At 37.0% G+C, this 22670-nt stretch overlaps 1 protein-coding gene across 4 annotated transcripts in view; it reads right to left on the reverse strand.

The window, feature by feature from the left end:
* Positions 1–1180: 1180 nt before the first annotated feature.
* Positions 1181–22670, reverse strand: part of CLCN3 (chloride voltage-gated channel 3) — a 49610-nt gene continuing 28120 nt past the window's right edge. For 2 of the 4 annotated variants that reach the window (XM_063310516.1, XM_063310517.1), the window contains 10 exons: positions 17995–18182; positions 16383–16505; positions 15279–15485; positions 14416–14496; positions 13044–13589; positions 11655–11841; positions 10212–10610; positions 8723–8939; positions 6213–6288; positions 1181–4899 (listed from right to left, as the gene is read on the reverse strand). In XM_063310516.1, coding sequence (XP_063166586.1) covers positions 4741–4899; positions 6213–6288; positions 8723–8939; positions 10212–10610; positions 11655–11841; positions 13044–13589; positions 14416–14496; positions 15279–15485; positions 16383–16505; positions 17995–18182 — 2183 coding nt within the window. In that variant the 3' untranslated portion in view covers positions 1181–4740. The remainder of the gene's footprint in view (positions 4900–6212; positions 6289–8722; positions 8940–10211; positions 10611–11654; positions 11842–13043; positions 13590–14415; positions 14497–15278; positions 15486–16382; positions 16506–17994; positions 18183–22670) is intronic. The other 2 variants (XM_063310518.1, XM_063310519.1) reach the window with 1 other exon arrangement.

Genomic DNA, 22670 nt, shown 5'->3' on the forward strand with positions numbered 1-22670 from the left:
ATTCATGAAGAACAATCAACAATGAAGTGCAGCAGTTTTATCCAGAACTCATGTACTCACTATATAGTGTTATGATGAGTACATGACAAGAGAAAGGCATATATACATGTACTCACTGGGATACTTCCTTAAATAATGTGCAGTATATGGTAGTTTATAGTTCAGTATAGTAAAAACAGAAGAAACCAAAACAAACTAGACAGTGATACAGTACCCAGAGTATTGTGATTGGGTAATTTAGAAATTCCAATCAATTAATTAGGTACGCTCATGCTCTAAGCGCGAATTCTCCCTGTTATTTCAGGTAGCTTTTAATTAGTATGTTATATTGCATATGTCCTAATAGATGTCTACAGATGTAGAAAGAAAAAAGTGAAAACTATTTAGTGAATTTGTGTTTCTCATTAGAAGGATATCCTTTTCAAGCCTATCCTGAACCTTAAGGAAAATCATCTATACTGAAGCCCCAAATTTCCTCTTAGCAGATTTTCATTATCCAAGCTCTTTTTCAGCAACTTACAGACCTTCAGGCTTTGTGGCAGCCATTACAACTGCCTTGGATTACTGTCACAGCAGTTGTTACCCATTTTTGCCAGGCCTAGGCATCTTAGAATTACCTGTCTGCAGAAAGTGTCATTTTTTTCCCTCAGGGATCAAATGAGCTAAGTGAGCCACAAACTGATAAAGTATTTCCAGAAATGTATCTTTTGAAACAGGACGTGCTTTATATTACTTGGATTATGATCTGGACTGTTTTTTTTTTCTGAAGGATCTCTTATCATCACTGGACTTTGCCAGAACAATGACTGAAACAGCAGTAAGATGAGCAAGGGCTGGCCTTTAACTTCTACCAACAGTCTGTACTGGTGGAGAGAGCTTCTCCCTCTCCAGCTATCTCCATACACCTGAAATGGTGTAGGAAGAGAAGCTTTGTGTATAGCTTTGTAGATTCATTACTGCATGCAGCTTTTATTTATCCTGCTTTAAAACCTGGTAATTTGAACTATTTATGTATGCTACATGCCTTCTATTAAGAAATTGAGAGAGAAAACTATGGATTTATCTTCTAAAAATGGTATGGTATAAGCTCATAAAGCCCATGGACTAAAAGCCAAAAAGGAAACTTACAGGAACTTTAAGAAAGGTGTTGCATATTGATAAAGTAAAGCCAAAAGAGGTATTTCATTATTTACCTTTTAATATACAACAGAACTGGTTCAAATGTACTTTGTGTGTTCAGACTAAATTGCAGTTTAACTTAAAAGATTAGGTTTTTTTAAACTAGTAAAATTGATGTAGGCTTTAGGGCAGATTGAAGGAATGCTCCCAAATTAATACCCCCCAAAGTGTATTGTTAGATATGCATTATTTAGCAGCATGCAGAGAAAAAAAGGAATTGGCAGAAATTGCCATTCTATTACCTTCTTTTATGGCTCTTCAGGGTTTGTTGGCACAAGTCTAAATCTAATTCAGTGCATTCTTTACTTTTAGCAGTCATTTGTTGATAATTGTAGAGCTAGATACTTTAATAATTGTAAGCATGCATGCATGCATGCATTTACTTCCTTACTGGATTTGCCTAGTGCAATTATATGGGAAAAACTGTTGTTTCATTTTTCAATTCGAATCTTTTATAGGATCTCTCATATCTTTAGATAAAAAGACATGGGTCACTAGTACTGTAATTGAATAAAGCAAGAAAGTAAAATCTAAACAGTCATACAGAAGCGTTTAATAAGTTTTCTAATGAAATCATCACAGTAACAGAACTTTATTTTACTGTAATGAAGTGCAATTCTACCACACTAGTATAAATAAAAACACTAAGATAAATGTTTAATACAACTCTAGAAATATTAGATGCAATTTTCATAATCAACAACTGAACTGTTCAACCAAAAAAAATTGTAGACACCCCTAGACATCCCATTCTGTTCCACCTTGAATAAGGCTCTGTAATTAGTTACATTATTACTAGTAAATCCTTTTTCTTGAATGCTCAGGCACACTAATTTCAGAATCTCTAACACATAAGCAGAGGCACATTTTATGTGCTTGTAAGAAGTTGTCTGAGAAGAACATCAAACGCTGCATTAGATCATACAATATGGATTATTAAAAGACATCTGGGATATGAGTTGGTATCACTTCATGTTGCAAAGGGCATTGTGAATTAATACAATAGGCAACTTTGGTAAAGAGCCTAATGGCAAACCAAGTGTATAGAGGGGAGTTTGAAACTTAAGACAAAAGTTTTAAAAACATGCTATAGGAAAAATCATTTTAGATCTGCATGATTAGCGCAAAGAACAAGGATTCAGTCATGTTTAATTTTAGTGGAAGCATCTCAAGATTCCTAAAACGTGTTTAGGCATCAGCTAAATTCTGTTAACAGTGATTTATACAGTAAAAGGTGTACAGGTGCCAAAAGAAGAGTAATTCATTGTTTATCCCAAGAAGTATAATTTTCTCTCAGGTGGTGTTGAAGTACCTAATCACAATGAACAATTAATAACTGCAGATAAATATTCTCAATGATTCTGAAAAACCATCTCCTAAGATTATCTGGGCCAGTTAACAAAGCAGTTTGCAGTACTGACTCATGACTTTTATTGTTATTCCTTTGGAATATGTTTTTTTTTTCCTCAAAGACTTGGATCAGTATCTTTGGAACATATGTTTTACAGGAAAAAATACAGACTATTTTACTTTGGCAACAAAAATAACCTCTTGTTACAAGGGCTTGCATGCATAGAATAGAGCATCTGATTTTGTTTGCCTCCTTAAAGTGACTTCCTGTGCAGTTTTGAAATTCCAGCATTTCAAAACAACCTTATCAATAGAGGCAGGAGGGGCAAAGAGCCTCATGTGGCGCAGAGTGGTAGGTGGCAGTATTGCAACTGAAACTCTCCCCACGACCCGAGTTTGATCCCAGCAGAAGCTGGATTCTTGGGTAGCTGGCTCAGGTTGACTCAGCCTTCCAACCTTCCGAGGTCAGTAAAATGAGTTCCCAGCTTGCCGGGGAAGGTGATGACTGGGGAAGGCAATGGCAAACCACCCCACTACAGTCTGCCAAGGAAACGTCACAAAAGTGGCATCCCTCCAAAGGGTCAGACATGACTCAGTGCTTGCACAGGGGACCTTTCACCAGGAGGGGCAAACAAAAGACAGAAGTCATACTGGGCAAACAGGACTTATACAACCATAGGTTTACAGCTAATTCATGTTTTCAATAATGTTTAAATAGCCAACAAGATGGTGCAACCTTAGAGTGTTCAACTGCCAGTCACTCCTGAACTTATACAATATATCAGTTTTATTAGGTAAATCAAACCTCATATCAAGTATTTGCAATACTTTTCTCAAATGAATATTCAAAATGCAGACATTTTAATTAGGGATGGTAAAATCCAGTTATTGTGTCAGTTCTTGGTTTGTATTTATGTATTATAGAAGTTTTTCAAGTAACTGAACTGCATTTCAAATCAATTGTTACCACTTCAAAGTTCCTAAAAATTAAGTTTTAAATTCTGTAATATTTACAAATAAAGATCTATTAATACTCTAGCCCCTTAATTAAAAACAAATAATAAATTTAAAATTATGGCAATCAAGTATCAGAATGGGTTACAAAGAAATATAAAAATATTTTCATTAGAAACTTTTGCCAAATTGTTTATGGAGGACTTTGAATTACTTTACAAAAATCACATTATTAGAGTAAAATCAATAGTGTGATGTTAACTCATTTATATTTAATATTTTCTAATCTGTAAAAACAAAAACTATGGTATATATATTTAGTGCAAATTATAACATTTTTTCTGCCTTTATTTGGTATAGGAATGAGGAACAAAAAGACCTTAATTTAGGGGGGATATTATCCAGTGTTTGAACATGCAGTTGCTATCAGGTACACAAACAGAATTATTCCAGTTTTTAGTAGAATAGTAGTATTTTCTTTACATTGCACAACATTGGTATATAACTTAGGGTTTTTAATAGTACAAAAATTGCATAAGCCTAATTTTGCAACAAAAATTGCATTATTTTGCAACAAAAACATACTTGAAACAGATTTGACTGTTTAACTTGCAACTACTAAACTGCAGGGTTTAACATGCTTCACCCAAGTTTATTAACCTGCTCAGTCTGCTTTTGTTGCAGTAGATCTAAACTGTCACAAGATTTTCATGATATACAAACTCTTAAGTTTAAATGGCACAAGAAATGCTTACTTCTTGTGATCAAATTAAACAGGTCACAGTACATCTCAATATGAGAAACCACCATTTCAAAAAGATGCATCAATTGTAAGGAGGCTCAGTCGGGGCTCAGGAGAGAGAAAAGCTCTTCTGGAATGTAAAGAGGTAATGTGGAATAACTATACATTTCATGAATTAACACAACTGTCTGTGGTAAAAAGGGCCAAATCTTCCAGTTTTCAAAGGACGGCTCAACTCAGTATGATTCAGAAACAGGGACCAACTATCCATTTCTTCCATGCTAAAGCAGCAAGGTCCAAACTGGAGCTTATGAATTTCTGATACAACTTCTGACAGCACTATCATGGCAGATCTAACAGTTCAGAGTGCATCCAGTGCAGGTTTTCAGATTTTCATTCTCATCCTCTTTATTACATTGTAAAACCACCTTTTCCTAAAATCAACTCCTAAATTCCAACAGTACACTTTTCAAAAAATCCAGCCTTTCTTTTGTATTACAAAACTATGCCTTATATTAAAGTGTTGTACTGTTCAGCAAATGAACCTCTTCTTCACTTTCCTCTCTCTCCTCAGTTATTGAGTTCAGTTGAACATTATTGATGCGGGGTCTTGGTTTGCCATCTGGGCCATATGTCGGAGGATATCTTTTTTTGTTATGATGCCAAGGAGGCGCCTATAAAGAGACACATATAAAATATGACTAATTAACTACAAGATCTACAGGCAGCCAACCTCTCTTGCAGACAAAATCCATTGTGTTGATAGGAACGGAACAGCAAAGCCTGATTATTCCAAAGAATGCATTTTGACAGGAAGTAACCATCATTTTGTTAAAACTATAATAATACTGTGAAAGTAAAGAGGATGGTCACTAAGGTGTTACTACTTTCACCTAGGAAATAATAACCAAGCTACCACCCACTGATAATTTGTTGCTGATTATCACATGCCAACAAAAAAGTAATAAAGGAAAAAAATTGAGTAAATGAAACTGATCCCATTACAAAAAGAAAATATAATTGAATCTAGCCAAACTCAAAATTGCTTGATAATTCGATTTTGAGGCTCTGTCCAACTGAGCCCACTGTTTTGGGTGTCTCCATACGAGATGTGCAGATAAGCCTGAACAATAGATAATCACAGATAAATTCATTTGAAATTCAGATTTTTAAAAAAAATCCCCAAATTAAAAAAACAATGCTGTTATGATCAAAGTCTTGCTATTATCAGAGTGAAAAAAAATGCTGTTATGATCAAAGTCTTGCTATTATCAAAGAATGAAGTTGTCCTAAGAGATAGTATTACAGGAGAGGCAGAATAAGCTTCCAATCTTGTTACTCTGGTTAGTAGTGTATTGTAATTGTTTTTATAAGAGGATGCATGAAAAACTTGTGAAGTATTAGAAAAAATACAAGTTAAATAAGCATGTAAGCAGCTAAACTTGGAAGACAGGTTTTAACAGCAACTAGTGCAGAGCAGCAATTAGAATCTAAGTGTCATAGAATACAGCAAAAGGGACAACTGATAAATAGCATTACTGTTGATAACAAGGAAATACAGGAAACCCAAACCATAAGATCTAAAATATCCTGTTGTAGATGTCAAGACAAAAGTGTCATTTACAGGTTTAGTAGTAGCTAAAATTAAAAATGAAAACTAGTCTAATCACAAAGTTTTGGCATGTTTTATGTAATTTCACAAAAATGGGGGGGGAAAAAGTCATATCCTAGTATCTGTGGGAATACCAGAATTTCTATCACTCAGATTGCTAAAATACTTTGCATTTTCTTTTAATTAGCTCATATCTTCATTTAGCATGTTTTCAACAAATGGATGTTAAACATGTTTCAAATTTACATTCTAATTTAAAAGCTTTTAAAGTTGTATATGATCATTTGTCCAGATGTAATAGAACACTGAACAATTCACAAGTTTCATGCTTCCTGATGTCTAAAGTGTCAAATGAGATCTGATATATCTAATCACCAAGGGTTCGACGTGCTGCTTTAGTTGCTCGAGATGCTCTAATATGTTCTTCTTTGTGATGATCCCCAAGACAATCCTGAAACAGATCATGTTATGCTAATAACTGTGTGTGAAATAAAATGAAAACATGGATTGCAGCACTGGTACTAATGAAAACAGTGAACCAAAACCCTTTTTGTGGTCAACATCTTTCAAAAGATGTAAAATTTACTGTGAGGGCAAAAAACAAGAATGAGTTTGAACATGATGAACACTGTTATCTAGATATTTACCATTGTCACTAAAACCTCCAGTTTCCTGAGGCTATAAAAATGAAACCAAGAACAAGCTTAACCAGTATTTCTGCAGATAAAAATTCTGAGCTTGTTACAAATACCAGATGCTCTGCATTTTAGCCAGCCCTTTTCTGGATTCAAATTATATTTACAGTGAAAGGTTTTAAATGTATGTGAATGCAGAACCATTTCCTTTTGCTTGAATTCCACATTTAGAATAAATTAAATAAAACTGCATACTAACATATTTATTCTGAAATATTTTTAAAATGAAAATAGAAGAAAGTAAGAATATGTTGACTTTTTATCAGTGTCTTCTAGTATCAGAGTCAGAGAGTAGTGGGAGGGGAAGACAATTGGCAGGATTACACGTGGTCACAAAGCTCCCAATTCTGATTCCTGGAAATCCTGCTTAAGTTACTTCTAATTTTTTCTTACGAATCACAAGGACTAGAAAACAATCCTCTGTAAAGTTTTAAACTCTCCTCTGTAAAGTAATTTTGTACCATATATAATATAATTGAGCCAGTTTGGTGTAGTAGTTAAGGCATCAGTAATATTTGGGTTGTCTGGGATAGCCTTTTACTTAGTTCATTATTTTCCAAAATAATTATGAACTTTCAGTTTGTGTATTTTTTACTATAATTTTATGTGATCACAAATTCGTATTTTTAAGAAGTTATTTCTACTGACTACAGTATTCTATATTCTCACTGGATAATTGGAGCTCGATCGCATCTATATAGGACTGGACTTAATATGTGAAGAACATAATTACAGTCTGCTGTGTTGAGTCTGTATCAATAGAACTGCTTTGTAGCTATCTATCTGCATGGAATCACGTCAAAAAAGGGGACACGGGTAAACACATTCAAGCAACGATTTATATTCCTATACAGGGAAGTTGATCTACAAAGTTCTACAAATTTCTTCCTCCAATATCATGCTGAGTGTATGATCTGCACCAGCTTTAGGGTAGAAAAGACTAACAGATTATGGTCTAACAGATTATGATACAGATTATGGCTTGTATCTTTAGGTAACAGACTCCAACCTTATGATAGAAAACAGAGATATGGAAATGCACAGCAAGGGAATAAATCAGGAATAAATTGCACAACTGGGAATGGAAAACTCAACATGAGGTTTTGAAGCCAGCCCTATCTTGTGATATGTAATTTCTCAGTTTTTCTTTTTAGGAAAAAAAAAGTTTTTTGAAAAATAAAGTAACAGGACAACCAAACTTTTTTTTAAAATAACAGCATGTAAATTTCATTTTTATAATGGAAATGCAGAAACCGCAAGTTGTACCAAAGCTTAATTCAACATATTGTTGCCAATGGTTGGTTGGAACTTGTAGTCTAACATCTATAGGCACTAATCAGGAAACAATTGCCCTATAAAAAAAAGTCACACAGGAGAGTGGTAGATACTTTATCTTCTAGGGAAAGGAAGGCCAACCTGTAGCTGTTGGGGCACATGAAGTGCTTGGTTAAATTTCAAAAATATTCTACAAGTGTCCAGTTCAAAGGTCTGGGAGGAAAGTGGAGAATAATAAAAAAAAGAAGCCAGTTTTCAGGGAATGGGGAGACACTTGTCAAAACAAGAATAGTGAATGGTCCAATGACCACTTTTACTCCAGCCCCAATGACTAGTTATTTCACCTCACTGAAAAACTGTCATGCAGCCCCCAAGAAATTAGGTCAAATTTTGTCAAATTTTTTGACAAGAGAAAAGGTTGTAGAAGCTCAGCCTTGGTACACATAGTTGTCTCCACACTTCATCCTCGCAACCACAACCTGTGAGATTGATATAAATAGCTAACTCCAAAACACATAGTGACCTCTTTGAGCAGAGACTTGAATGTAGGCTTACCTGATCTTATTCCACCATTTTAACCACTTTGCTGTACTCACTTTTTAGTAACTTCAAAACAAAAATATGCAGAACTGGAAGTAGCTTCAAAAGTATTATAATTGCATGCAGTTATTGCATGATATTTTAAATACACGCCAGCAGTATGACTAAGTTTTCTTTCATGTGTTTCCTATAAACTTAATGTGATAATAGTCTAGTATATGCCTCACTATGGGTGAGGCAAAGACAAACCTTAAGACTCTTTAATACTTTTAACAAATTGAGTGACAGATCTCTGAAAGAACATTAAACAATAATGTGGAAAAAACAAAATCTTTGGTGGGGGGGCAGAAGAAAATATTTCATTAAAGAACTCACCCATTGTGTGTTACAAGACACTGCCTTAGGCCCAGTTTGCGGAATATGTCCACCACAATCTCCATTGGTGTGTGATCTGTAACTGTAAAAGGGCTCATATCAAGAATGCTTCTAAGCTTCAAAGGCCGAGGACTTTCTGCTGAAAGTGATAAGGTATGCTGGGCAAAACAGACTCTGGAACTGCCAACAATGCCTTCTTGTTTCTTTCTGGCACTTTCTTCAACAAGCGCATAAAAGAAAAAAGAAAAATCAATGTGAAGGATTGGATCTTAAAAAAAAAAAGGCAAGACATTGCTAAACTTCAGCCAATTGCTGCATGTGTGTTATTATCCCAAAGTTAATTTTCTCTTCTGAACACCTACGTATGGATATGCTTCATGTTCCTACTATATACTGTATATGCATAAAGAAATTGGACAGGTAGCTGATTGTTGTGGTTAAAAAGACCAAAAGTTTGACAGGTTACATTCAGACCATGCAATGATTCTCTCTCTAGGAATCTACCGCACTCAAGAGCGCTCATGGAAAAGTCAAGGACTCAGCTTTAGTAGGTATGTTAAAAAGTAGCTGCAATAACAATCTGCTTCTATAGTCTACATATGAATAAACGAACCTTCCTTCCTTCCTTCCTGTTTCAAACCATGAGTTTCTTTCTCCCACCCTTTCATCATAATTAACTGATTGCAGCTCATTTCTCTTGCTAATCTGTTGATGACGCCTGCACTGTGCCTACGTAACTATCTGGTCCCAGCCTCCTTCCAACAAATTTCTAAGGCAGCTTTATTAAAAGTAATCCTAAAGTTTACAACATTGTAAAATATCCTTTGAATACTAACTGGTGGAACATTTTAAAAACATTAACAAGGAGGAAGGTTCCAAAGCATTCTAAAAGAAATCTGTCTTGGACTAGTATCTAAAAGCAGCAGCAGTCTAACTGCAAAAATGGCTCTAGAAAATTCTTTACACTCGGTAGATTCATAGATAACTATCTGATCTAATAAGTAAGGGATATTTAGGGCTTTAAATGTTATGAATAGCACATTAAGTTAAGGGTAAGGGGAGCAAAACTTTAATAAATGAAATAGCGTCTCACCCAGATACCACCACAGCTAACTCCACAGAAATAACTAATAACATTTTTATTTTCCTTTCCAAATTCTGTATGGCAAAAGACCTATCAGGCATTTCATCTGGACTATCATACTTGCACTTTGTAATGACAGGATAGGCATATTTGATTTAGATGTGGAATTAATTCAGAAAATAAATAGTTCATTGAAGGTTCTTCTCCATTTTGTAAGGAAACAGAAAAAAATGCAGGGTGTGTCCAAAATGCATGAGACCAACCTTATTTGCTCTTGGAACACCATGTCCCCACTTCCTTCTCAGGGTCATGTATATAGTACTTTCTGTATTTCTGCTATGACTGCCTTCCTGTTATGCTTTGGAAAAATAACAGATATCCTCCAGCTAATGAAAAGCAATTTACCTATTGCAATAGTCAAATCTCTCCTTAGGGCAAATCCTACTAGTCTTTGGGATTCTTTTGACATTATTACAGGAAAACCATTATAGCTGGTTTCATTGATCAAATTTTCAATATCATCCACAGTCATATTATCCTGTGTTAATACTGCCAATGGGGCATCATTTCTTCGAGGTCTCATGACATCAGCAGCCAGGGTTGTATGAGTGAATTCTTCCTTAGCATCCAAGAAAGGATATCCATTCAGACGTATGTGTGCTTCATAGATGCCTTCTCTGCCAAAAGCATCTCCAACCCATTTGCTCGTCATTACTGCAGCCATAAGGGGTACAATATACTCTAGTCCCCCTGTTAACTCAAACACAATAACCACTAGAGATACAGTCATCCTTGTCACACCACCTGAAGGGGAAAATAAACATAAAAATGGCTTAATCAACATGTTGTGGAATGTATGAATATTTCTAGGTATCACACCAAAATATGCAGCAGAGGCAGCAATAATTACAAGTATTTCTACAGTGATTTAATGCTAAACAAATTAACAATGAACATCTGCTATTCTATATATTTATAAATTCTATATATACAGGATCAATAGAAGGAAGATGGCTAAATGGTACACAGCCAAAATTAAGTTGCAATCCTATAGATGCTTATTTGTGAGCAAATCCTATTGAGCTTCTACACATGCATACTATGACTCTGCAAACCTTTCAACAAAGAACTTTGCCAGTATCTTAGTATAAGTGCTTTCAAACATTCCTAAAGGAGGGCCTCAAAGCAACCATACCTGCCAAGCCTTTGCTGGTTCAAAGCATCAAGGATCAAGCAAAGTACTTGCTGAATTATTTATATTGTGCTTAGGATTGCACTGCAAAACCTAATAGAGGAAATTGCTAAATCTGGGTCCCAAACGTACCACCTGCATGAACCAATATTGTTTACAGGCACCTCTCTTGCTCCTACTGGGTTACTTGTTTGCTTTTTTTCAAGATTCTAATTTTTAGGAAGAATTAGGCATGAAGTTGGCACGCTGCCAAGCATTAGCTTTAAGCTTCAATTTTATTTCCAATATGCCTCTGGGTTATACTTGGTAAATGGCTACTGTGCAGTGTTTGTTCTAAAAGTGTACCACTTCTCAAAAAAAAAAAAAAAACACCAAATGGAATGGCAAGAAATATCCAAGGCTCTAAAAAGTATATAGCAAGGAACAACTTCTCCAGCTGGTGTAAAGGAAAATGAATAGTTGTGAATGGTCAGCTCACAATGGCAGTTATTTTGGGCACAGACATCCTTCCCCCATGGTACCATTATAGTTTTCTATAGATAAACATTTCAATATGACAATCAGGTTAAATATTTGTATCCATTTGTTTTTTCTTCCTTTAAAGGGACATTACTTAAGTAACCTAAACTTGGCTGGCCATTGGCTGTTATAGTTACCTAAGCATGCAGCAGCACCAACCATAGCATAGAGGCCTGGAGTTATACAATCTGCTCCAACCTCACACCACTGCTTGAAGATAAACCAGTCATGATGATAATAAGCCAATTGTTCCACAGCAATTCCAACAATTCTCCCAGCTATTGCTCCAATGGCCATACTAGGTATGAACAAACCTGATGGAACCTAAAAGAAAATGTCAAGGAAGATGAATATTTTCTTTTTAGAGTAAACTTTTAAAAAGGCTATGGAAGAATCTGCTTGTATGAAGGATTCCAGAAACACCACCATACAAACCATGTCTGAACTATCATTTCTGAAGAAGAGAATCAGATACATCCAATGCAAGCAGACATACAGCCTATAAAAGCCTTTAACAGCTTGTAGAAACTATTGCCACCAGTATTTTTTGTCATATAAACCCATCTTTGTTTCCCTATATGTACATACTTATTTTCCCTCACACCCCCCACAGTGGCAGTCCCTCAGTGTATGAACATCCAACCTATATGCTCATTATAGCAGTGTAACAGAATCAGCACATTAATATAGCATGTTTTCTACCTATTGGCTGCCACAGCTGGAAGCCAACTTTCTACAAAGTAACTTTTTTTTTTTTTAAATGCTTATTTGAAATTAAAAACTGGTTTGGCGATGAAACAACTGGGGAACCAATAAGTAAGAGGGGAAAACTCTGTTTCTTTAATATCACTGCTAGAGGATTTCAGCAGCATATGACCAAAATCAGAATTAGCTTTCTATCCAGTATTATCCTTTGACTTTAGAGTACTTGACTGTGCTCATCCATCATCCAAACATCTGGAATATGCTACTAAATAGAAAACTTTTTGAACACTTTAGTAGTACAAGTATGAATGGACAATGTAGAGGACCCTGAAATTTTACACCAACTTGCACAAGAATGCATTATTTCAAAGCGATGAAGTTTATCTTACAAATATAAGCTTTTCTATGTCATAAGAGTTAATGTATAAGAACACTGTTTGCTTTTAGTTTGTATTTTTGAAATGCCAGTGTTTTTATTTTTACTCAACTATAATTTCACATTTGCAATAAGCTAAACATGATGCTTGTTTTACCAAAAGCCACTGCATGACTACCAAGTACCTGTCCAACTGAAAGATTAAAATAATTCTTTCAATCCTAAAAAGAAGTAGGTATCCAAACAATTTTTGCTGAATCTTTATTTGCATATCTTTCCCATATACTTTCTCAAATATCATCTATTCATGCGATTGAGAGCACAATCCTAATGGAAAGAGTTCCATTCAAATGCCAGTAGAGAGATGGAGGACTTATTAGAGCAGTGCAAAAAGAAAAATGAAAGAGACCCAAGCAATGAAGAAGAAAAGTATGTTTCATCTTACCTTGATACCAAAAGTGAAAACTGTCATTATAATCTTAAATACAAGAGCTAAGCACAGCTGCCATATTGCTGAATATACTCCAGTGCCTGCTGGACGGTCAGGAATGTCATCTACTATTTTACTGACATTCATGTCATTTCGATAATCACAAAGGGAGGATGACTCCAAAGGCCCACAGTCTGTGAAAAGTTCTTTAATTAGCTCACTGGTGTTGACTCTGGTATAGGGGTTTGGAAAAGCAATGACAGCTGTTATGGCTGCTACAATAATAACTTCAAGAACTGGATACTTTCCAAATTTGGTTGATTTGCGTCGACGGCACCAAGCGATGTTGGCACGGATGAAAAATGCTCCCCACAGTCCACCAAACACACCCAGAAGAATGAAGGGCAATAGTTCAAATAGATACCATGGAGTGTGGTATTCGACATAGAAAAGAACAAGGCGACTGTTTCCAAAAGGATTGATGGATCTCAAAACAAATGCAGCCACCAAAGCAGCAAAAAATGATCTCCACAAGGTCTTCAATGGAAAATAATAACTGACCTATAAAGACACAAAAAAGAAAATATAAATAGATCTATGGGCAAAGTTGCTTTTTTCTAAGTAGTTTGTTTTCAAGACAAACTACGGAAGAATGCTGGTTTATATTTTGTAGGTTGGTAGGTAGGTTGTTTCATATGCTGTAACAAACAAGATACTGTCTCAAGCATTAAGTGGAAAGTTATTTACATTAGAAGATTCTTAAATGATAATATCACAATTATTTTTTTCCCTCTTAGCTATGTATGCTAAGAGGGAAAAACATATGCTAAGACATATGCTAAGTATTGTGCAAAATCTTCACAGATGCCTAGGTGGTTCAGAAGCTCCAGGTGGAAAACATAATGCTCACTATTTTTCCACACAACCACCATTGTTTAAGGTATACTGACTCACCTCACTGTGAGGAGCAAAAAGTCACCCAGGGAACTTCCATGGCTAAAGGTGACTAGAACCACTCTTAGTCCAATACCTTATCCTCTATGTTAGCCTTTAACATCTGGACACTCAGTTAATTCAGACAAACCACTGCTAACTATGATTGACCTTCATTGATAAAAAGAATGAAATCATGGTAAGGATATACATTTATAAGGAACTTCTTGCAGTCCAAGGATTACAGCAATACAGATCTACCTGTATAATTGTTTATTGTAAACTGCCCAGAGTCGCTTCGTGCGATGGGTGGTAATGAAATTTGAAATATAAATAAAATTTGTGACTGAAGAGCTCTATTCAGAGGGAATGAAACTGTGCTCAGATCTGCAAGCGGCAATATGAGAGATAGTAACAAGGAAATACAGGTATTTTCAGTACTGGGTATACATACTTCTTCTAGGCTGAAAAGAACTCCTCCAATTGGGGCCCCAAATGCTACTGATACTCCAGCTGCTGAAGCAGCAGATAATACCTAGAGAACGGATTAGATGGTTTTAGATTATTTGAACATCAATTAATGAAATATGCTAAGTTCCAAAGAGTCTGACCTAATTCCTACATAATATTAAGTATTATAATGTGACATCTGTTTTTGCTTAACTCAAACATTTATTTTTATGGACTATGAAGAAAGACAGGAAAAGGCAAGAGTTTCTTCAAGGAGGCATGGACAAGTGCAGAGAGCACACTCAACTCCCATCCACAGCACCTTTTCCACTTTGGATCCAAATAGGAACACAGCCCTATACAGCACTTAAATAACAAACCCTGTTCACATCAATGAAAGCTTCTTGTGCTTCTGAATTGTGCCACATCCACATACAAACTTTTCTTCAATTGAAAGCAACAGCATTTATGTTGAGGTATGGGAAAGTGGTCTCTTTGCAGTGGAATCCGTATGTCTGATATTATGATCTTGTCCCTGCATAGCAATGCCTGGCACTGGACCCTTGCTTTACATTGTTAACCTGTTTCTGAGGCCACAACAACATTCTAAATAAACTCCCAAACTACATTTTATTATGTCATAGTTCTGCATTTAGTCTTGATTGCTTATCAGAATGTATTAAGTCAATAACATTACTTTCTACGTTACAAAAACAGCCTTGATTGGATTAATATAAGCAAGTTTCTAGGATAAAAAGGTACTGCTATACAATACATGAAAAATTAGAGATTTGCAAAACATTTTGAATTCAAAATGTAACATGTCTTGCAAGTTCTACTGAAAGTAAAAAAAGTTAAAGGACATACCTCCCTTTTCTTTGCTTCATTTGTACTGTACTTCGGAAAGAGGTATGAAAAGATGTTTCCCCAGCAACACGCAACATGTACAAGAGGACCTTCTTTTCCTAAACTCAAACCTGAGGCTACAGCCAAGACCAAAGTGATTGTTTTTATCATTAATGTCCACTTGCCCAGATACCCTCTAATGATAAAGCCACTCAATATTGTTTTGATCTAGAAGAGAAGAAAAGTACATTCTGACCAATGTTTCTCAAAATATTTATCCGTTTCAGAATTTATGGCTCTATTTTGTGCTGCCAGGTGATCTGTAATTCCTAATGAAGGTTTCTGAGTCTTTGGAAGGGTTATTTATTTATTTCAACTACTGTATATGGCTGCCCAAGTCTATGCAGATAGAATTGATTACAAATTAATGTTACAATATTTATTCTAATACGTTACAAACTCATCTAAATTCTAACATAATATACAATATTATGTAACGTGATTATTTATATATGTTGATATGTATTACTTAGATACATTATGTCTTAATATATCTTTTAGGAGCTCATTTTCAGTATTTCAATGTGTGCTATGATAATCGCTTCCTTTATCAACCAGTATTTTCTATTTAGTATCCAAGAAGTAAAAATTAAGGGTAACAGAGAAAAACCAAAGATAATTGATCATAAGTAGTTTCTGCCGCTTTCCTCCAAATGTATTATGTGACACATCATATATGTTAACCTGTTTTTGCAGTCACAGTATGCTAAAAGATGGCATTCAAATTACTAACTTTACCAAAATAAGGTACCAGCTATAAAAAAAAAAACTATGTAGAAATTTCTCTCAAATTACAGAATAGTATTTTATTTGGAAAATAAAACTCCCCTTTAATTTGCCAAGAGCTATTTTAATACACTTCTTAATAATGTTTGAGAATATTTAAAATCTCTATCCTAAACTGCAGTCTTCATGACATCCTGGATTTTCTCATTAAATTCCACTTTCTTATTTCTTTTATAAAACAACAATGTACAGTATATGACTGACTATATATAAAAAGAACATCCCTTTCTATAAATTTATTTACAGCACAGTTAGGGATAACTATAATTCATTTCCTACCTCTGGAATCCCTGATCCACAAGCATAAGGGGCAAACACCTTCACCAGAGAAACTGCCAAGAAAGCAAAGCTCAAAGCCCAGAAAATGTACATTATGTAGTTCATTATATAGGAACCTGGTCCCTAAAACAAAACAAAACACAAAACTTTAGCAGAGCACTTTCTATTTTTAAAAGAGATTCACAGCTTTAAAAGAAACCTTACAAACACATCATACTTTATGATCACACATATTATTTACAATACAGGTAGCCCTTGACCTATGACAATTCATTCAGCGACTGTTCAAAGTTACAACAGTGCTGAATGAATGGTGGTTACAACCAATCCAGCCATCTCAGCATGCCCACAGTCACATGGTCACAATCTGGGCGCTTGGCAACCAGTTTGCACTTACAATCGGTTGCAGTGCCCCACGATCATGTGATTGCCATTTGCATCCTTCCCTGCCGGCTTTTCCAGAAAGTCAACAGGGAAGGTCCCAAGTTGCTGGGGTAAGTCTCCCCCACCCGTGCACCGTTCCCCAGCCCCTCTGCGCTTGTGCTACATCGGCCACTCCCACAGCCCACGCACCCTCCCCAACCCACGCACCTCTCACGCACACCCTTGCACCCTCCCTGACCCACACCTCTCACACCTCTCCCCATGTGCTCACACATCCTCCCCAACCCTCGCCACACCTCTCATGCATATACCCCCTTCCTGAACTGCACCTCTCCTGCACCCTCTTGCAACCCCATACCTCCTCCCAGACCCACATCCTCATGCATCCTCCCCAACCCTTGCCAGGCCTCCCACACACACCCTTGCTCCTTCCCCACCCGGCAGGAGCCACTTACCTGCCTACCAGCCTGGGACTTACAACTTCCAGCCAGCCTCCCCACTGACTTTGCTTGTGAGAAGTCAGCAGGAAGTTGCCTAGCCTAATGACCAACACACGGGATTTGGTTAACGATGGCAACTGGGACTTCAGGGATTGCTGTCGTGAAACAATGTGGTTGCACTTTATGACTACACTGCTTAGTGATGGAAATTCCAGTCCCAATTGCCATCATAAGTAGAGGATTACCTGTATTTATTGTCCAGCAAGAGTGGTTTACAGCTCACAGAAAAAAATTGAAGGAAATATGATAGGGGATGAGTTTTAGTAGTGCTGTAGGAGGAAAAAACTATATAGTGTCTATAAAATTTCAACAAAATCCATGGCAGCAATGAAAATCCCATCCCTCAAATATAATTAATTTCACACAAAATGCCCTTTAACTCATTACAGAGACAATATTTGCATAAAATATCATTTTAGCCTTTTAGTGGGCCATCAAGATCTGGCTTTTTACCACAGGCACTGGGATAGAATGAGGATATCTGGAATTGGTTGTGGGGCATCCCAAAGGGATGACTGAGGCACTAGGTTTTGTTTTGGTTTTATGGTTTATAATTTTATAGTTCTAGTTTTATTGTTGATATGAGCCAACCAGAGTTTTTTTTTAAGATGTGCAGTCATACAAATCTTTTAAATAAATTAATATATAAAATTTACAAAAAACATTCCTATTTCGTAGATAGGGTTTATTCATAAAGGCATTGATTTATCTTTAAAGACAGTACTTACCTCTGCTTGACCAATTATTAATTCTGCCCATGTTTTCCACAATGGACATTTGTCTCTCTCTTCAAATGTTGTTTCATTAGATGCCCAGCAACACTGTTCATGATTGAACCACAGGGCACTGAGACAAATGCCTTCCTTTAAATCAGTCATCCAATCTGCAGCGATATCTATCAATCCAGCCAAAGCACCTAGTACATAAATACAGATTGTTCCACACTTTCAGAGAATAGACAAAGCAATCAAAATCATAATGTACTAAAAATGCAAGCCTCGTTGAGGTTGCTTTTTTATAAGAAAAAATAATTAAAATATTATTGCTTTCTACAATTGCTTTTACAGAAATACTGACACATCATAACTGTGCCTTTAATTTACTGACTTGATTTTTCATGTTAAAAGGGGTTCTGCAATATTAACTGAATACTGCCTAGTACTATAAACAGTGGGACATACTTTGGAAACAAACATATTGTATAATGTTTTGTAATCATACTGTTTCATGCTAGTATTTAGAACTAACATAAAATTAGTTTAACAGAACATAGTAATATTATTAATAAATAACTTAACCATATAATTGTTTACATATTGAAAGAAAGGATTCTAGTGGATGCAGTACGAATAAATTTGATTCTGGTATCTCTATTCATAAATGGAGATCAATGTAAAAATGCTTGTTTCTTTATACCCCATTTTAACATTTCACTTTTAGTTCATACACTACTTTTTTTGCTGGACTAAACAATAAGCAATGTTGCTCTCAAAATCCATACATTCATAGCTCCAGAAGTCTGATGCTTTTGAGATAAATAAGCAAAGAAAACAACCAACAATACTGGGTCACCTGGCTACTACTAACTTGGACTACATGCTTGATTGCTCATTTCATAATTAAATCTGTATGATTAAGGCATACATATGCAGTGACAATATACATGGTTTCTAATGGACCCATGTATGCATGAAAATAAGTGTGTAAATTAATATAATTTTGGTACATTCTTTTTAATAAAGAAACAAAATTATTCCGTCCAAACTACTCTTCTGCAAACTACCTCTCTTTGTGTATCGTCGCCATTAAATACATTTCTAATTTCTTTTAATTCTCTCCCACGTATGGCAACTCCTTGTGATGCACTACATGCTGTTCCAGAATATGGTCAACCTCACAGGTTTTTGGAGGACAAAAGAAGCTGCAGGAGAAGAATGGGGCAGGAAACCCCTATGGCCCATGCAATGTAATTCTCAGAATTCAAACCATAGTTAACATACTTAATCTGTAATTTAGTATTTCCACAGGATGTTGGGTTATCTGTAGCTTTGGAGGTATATATCGGCCCATATTACTTACTTCTAGCCATATAATCATTTGCATTTTAAGAAATTGTAATTATGCTTCATGAAACTGGAAGAAATAATCGTAACACCACCTTTGGGAGAGTGAATTGCAAGTGAATCACTTAGAAACATAGTCAATTTAGGACAATGGACATTAGACACGTAGTTCCTGATAACATAAATTTATGCTGATATAGTCCATGCTGATATATGAGGGACTTAGAATTCCAATAAACTGGGCTCTGATAAAAACACAAACTTTACCCAAGGAACTTTACACTTTAGCCTTTTTTACAGCCTCAACTGTGATTCCAGCATTCCCTCCAGTCTATGACCACAATTCAGGAATAAATCCTGCTTTTTAGTTACATTTTCTGGTTAGGATGTCACAAATGCATAGAAGTTGGAAGAAACAAAGTACAAAGCACTTGAACTCACTGCTCATTCATGCTCCAATGAACTGTTTTTTGTGGGACTGAGTATGCTTGAACAAGACTACAGCTAAAAAGTGCAAGTCTTCAACAGTTAACAAGTAACATATTTGGTATCCATTGCTTCAGCTTCTAAAAAGTGAAATGGAACTTTACAACCTGCCTAACCTGTTCTGTGCTTAGAAGAAAAAAAGTTTAATGTACAGAAGTTAATATTTTACTTGGCAGGAAAACAAAAAGAGAACAATACAACCGTTTCTTAATCAGCAATATTTTAACATTTTATGTTCTACCCTAGAAATCCACATTTTAGTAGAAATAAAAACATGTGTACAGTGACAGGCACTCTTCTAGAATCTACTCCTTGTCAGAACCTGAAAGGACAGCCCTGTGAGAGTTCCTAGATACTAATCTGAAAAAGGGGTTCATATGGCCCTCCACTTTTCCCTTGGTGGCCCCAGTTTTCTTTGTCAAAAAGAAATCCAGTGAACTGCGTCTCTGTTGCGACTATCATCGATTGAACGAAATCATGGTCAAAAACCCTTGTGCCCTTGTGCATATTATTCGAGGAAATTATCACAGGCGGAAGGACTTATACTATATGGGAAAAAGAACTATTAGCCATTAAAGTCGTGTTCGAAGTGTGGCAGCATCACCTAGAGGGAGCTCGACACATTATAGAAGTGAGGACTGATCACTTGAATTTGGAACATCTGAAAACTGCGCGGAACCTGAACCAACACCAAATTTGTTGGTCATTGTTCTTTTCATGCTTTAACTTCAAGGTCACGTATATTCCTTGTGGGCAGAACTAAAGAGCTGATGCTTTATCCAGGAAACCTGAGTATGAGAGGGGAGCTCTCCCACTACCACCTCGTCCGGTAATTCTCGTAGAAAAATTTGCTGCAACTCAAGATGCTGGGGATTTGCTCCTACAACTCCAGAAACAGCAACGGAACAACTCCTTTGCAAAGAAAAAAAGGGAGGAATTACCCAAACTTCCAGCTGAGCAAGCAGCATTACGGACTTGGAACAATGACTTGTGTTTCCGAGGTTGATGTTATGTTCCCCCTGGGGAACTTTGTGAAAGAATACTTTGTTGGTGTCATGATAACCCAGCCGCGGGCCATTTTGGATTTTTCAGGTCTCTGAACCTCTTGTCTTGGGAATTTTGGTGGCCTCACATGTTACATGAGGTGAAACAGTATGTCCTTTCCTGTCCAGAATGTTGGAGGGCAAAGAATCAGACAGGCAAACCTTCCGGACTTCTCATGCCACTCCCAACACCAGAGAAACCTTGGAAGGCGCTTCTCCAAAACCTGAAAATTCAAGGAAATCTTTCATTCGCTCACCACCCCCAATTGGACGGAGAGACTGAATGGGTTAACACCACCTTAGAGCAATATTTAAGGTGTTACGTTAACTATCAGCAGGGCAATTGGGTGGAGCTTCTGGCTCTTGCTGAATTCACCTACAACTCAGTGCATTCACTGACTAAAACCGTTTATGGCCACTTATGGTTTTCATCCTTGTTTATTTCCACTAGAATCACCACACTCATTGGTTCCTGCTTCTGATCAATTCTTGGAAGAGCTCCAAGCCTGTCATCAGGTGTTGCGGAATCCGTTGGAGCAAGCTAAAGACAATTATAAAGCTTGTTGATCGCCACAGGAGAGGAGGAGGTCAATTGGCAGTTGGAGATTACATTTGGCTATCAACTCAGAATTTACCTTCAGCATGCCCTTCAAAGAAATTAGATCACCGATTTGTGGGACCATTTCCCACTGAAGCAATAGTTAATCCTGTGGTCTTCCACCTTACTTTGCCCAGCGACATGAAAATACACCCCGTTTTTCATTGGTCTTTGCTAGTTCCTGCCGCTGCTTCAAGTCCATTGCAAAGATCCAAGTTGGTTCCACTTCCAGTATACATTAATGGGGAACCAGAGTATGAAGTTTCACAAATTCTAGATTCTCATAGAAGAAGAGGTAGATTCCAACACCCTGTGGAATGGAAGGGGTATGGTCCCAAGCAGAATTCTTAGGAATTGGCTTCTGATGTACACGTGCCAAGAAGGGTAGCTCAGTTTCATTCACGCTACCCCCTGAAACCAGGTCCCAAACCTGTTAGGGAGGGGGATCCTGAGGGGGGGATAGTGTCAGGACTAAGTCTGCCTCTGACTTGGAAAGTGAAACTATTTCTGAGTCAGAGGAGAAATTGGAAACTTACTGAGCTGAAATCCGGAAAAAGAAACTCCAGGATGAGTCAACAGCGCAGGAAGAACCCAGGGCACTGATTGGTCAGGATTTGGAAGAGGATTCAAATCCCCCAACGACGAGCTGAGAGTGCGCCAAGGAGAAAGCAGCCCGATTGGCTACAGATGGGTCCAAGTGCGCCAAAGATCGGTATAAAAGGCAGCCATGCAAAGAGCGAGCTGCCGGAGACAACCAATTCTCCTAGCCTGCAGCTTTGGAAGAGGAGTCCTTACCTGCGGCATCTTGTTACCAAAGAGGAATCAGTGTCCTTGCTCCACTCCAAGGAAGGATTGAAGTCCACTTCTGCTGCCACCGAGGAATCTACATCAGCCGTGCCCAGCAGCCTTCGCCTTGCATCCAGCCTTGAAACTCCATGATTTTCCCTGCAGCGTCATCGCGCTTTGAAGCCTCATCGCAGCTGTTTGCCTTTGGTCTGGTACAACCGCGCCTCATACGCTCAGTCGTGTTTTGGAATTTCACAACTATCTTGTCCAGGATCTGAGTTCCAGCCTAGTCTGGGGCTTCCAACCGAGTCCAGCCTTGCTCTAAGTTCCCAGCCTTGCTCCAAGTCTCCAGACCAGAGAATCCAGCCAAGTCCAGCTTTGTTCCAAGTTTCCAGCCTTGCTCCGAGTACCAGTCCTGCCTCAAGCCA

This window comes from Candoia aspera, chromosome 8 (assembly GCF_035149785.1).
Source record: "Candoia aspera isolate rCanAsp1 chromosome 8, rCanAsp1.hap2, whole genome shotgun sequence".
NCBI lineage: Eukaryota > Metazoa > Chordata > Lepidosauria > Squamata > Boidae > Candoia > Candoia aspera.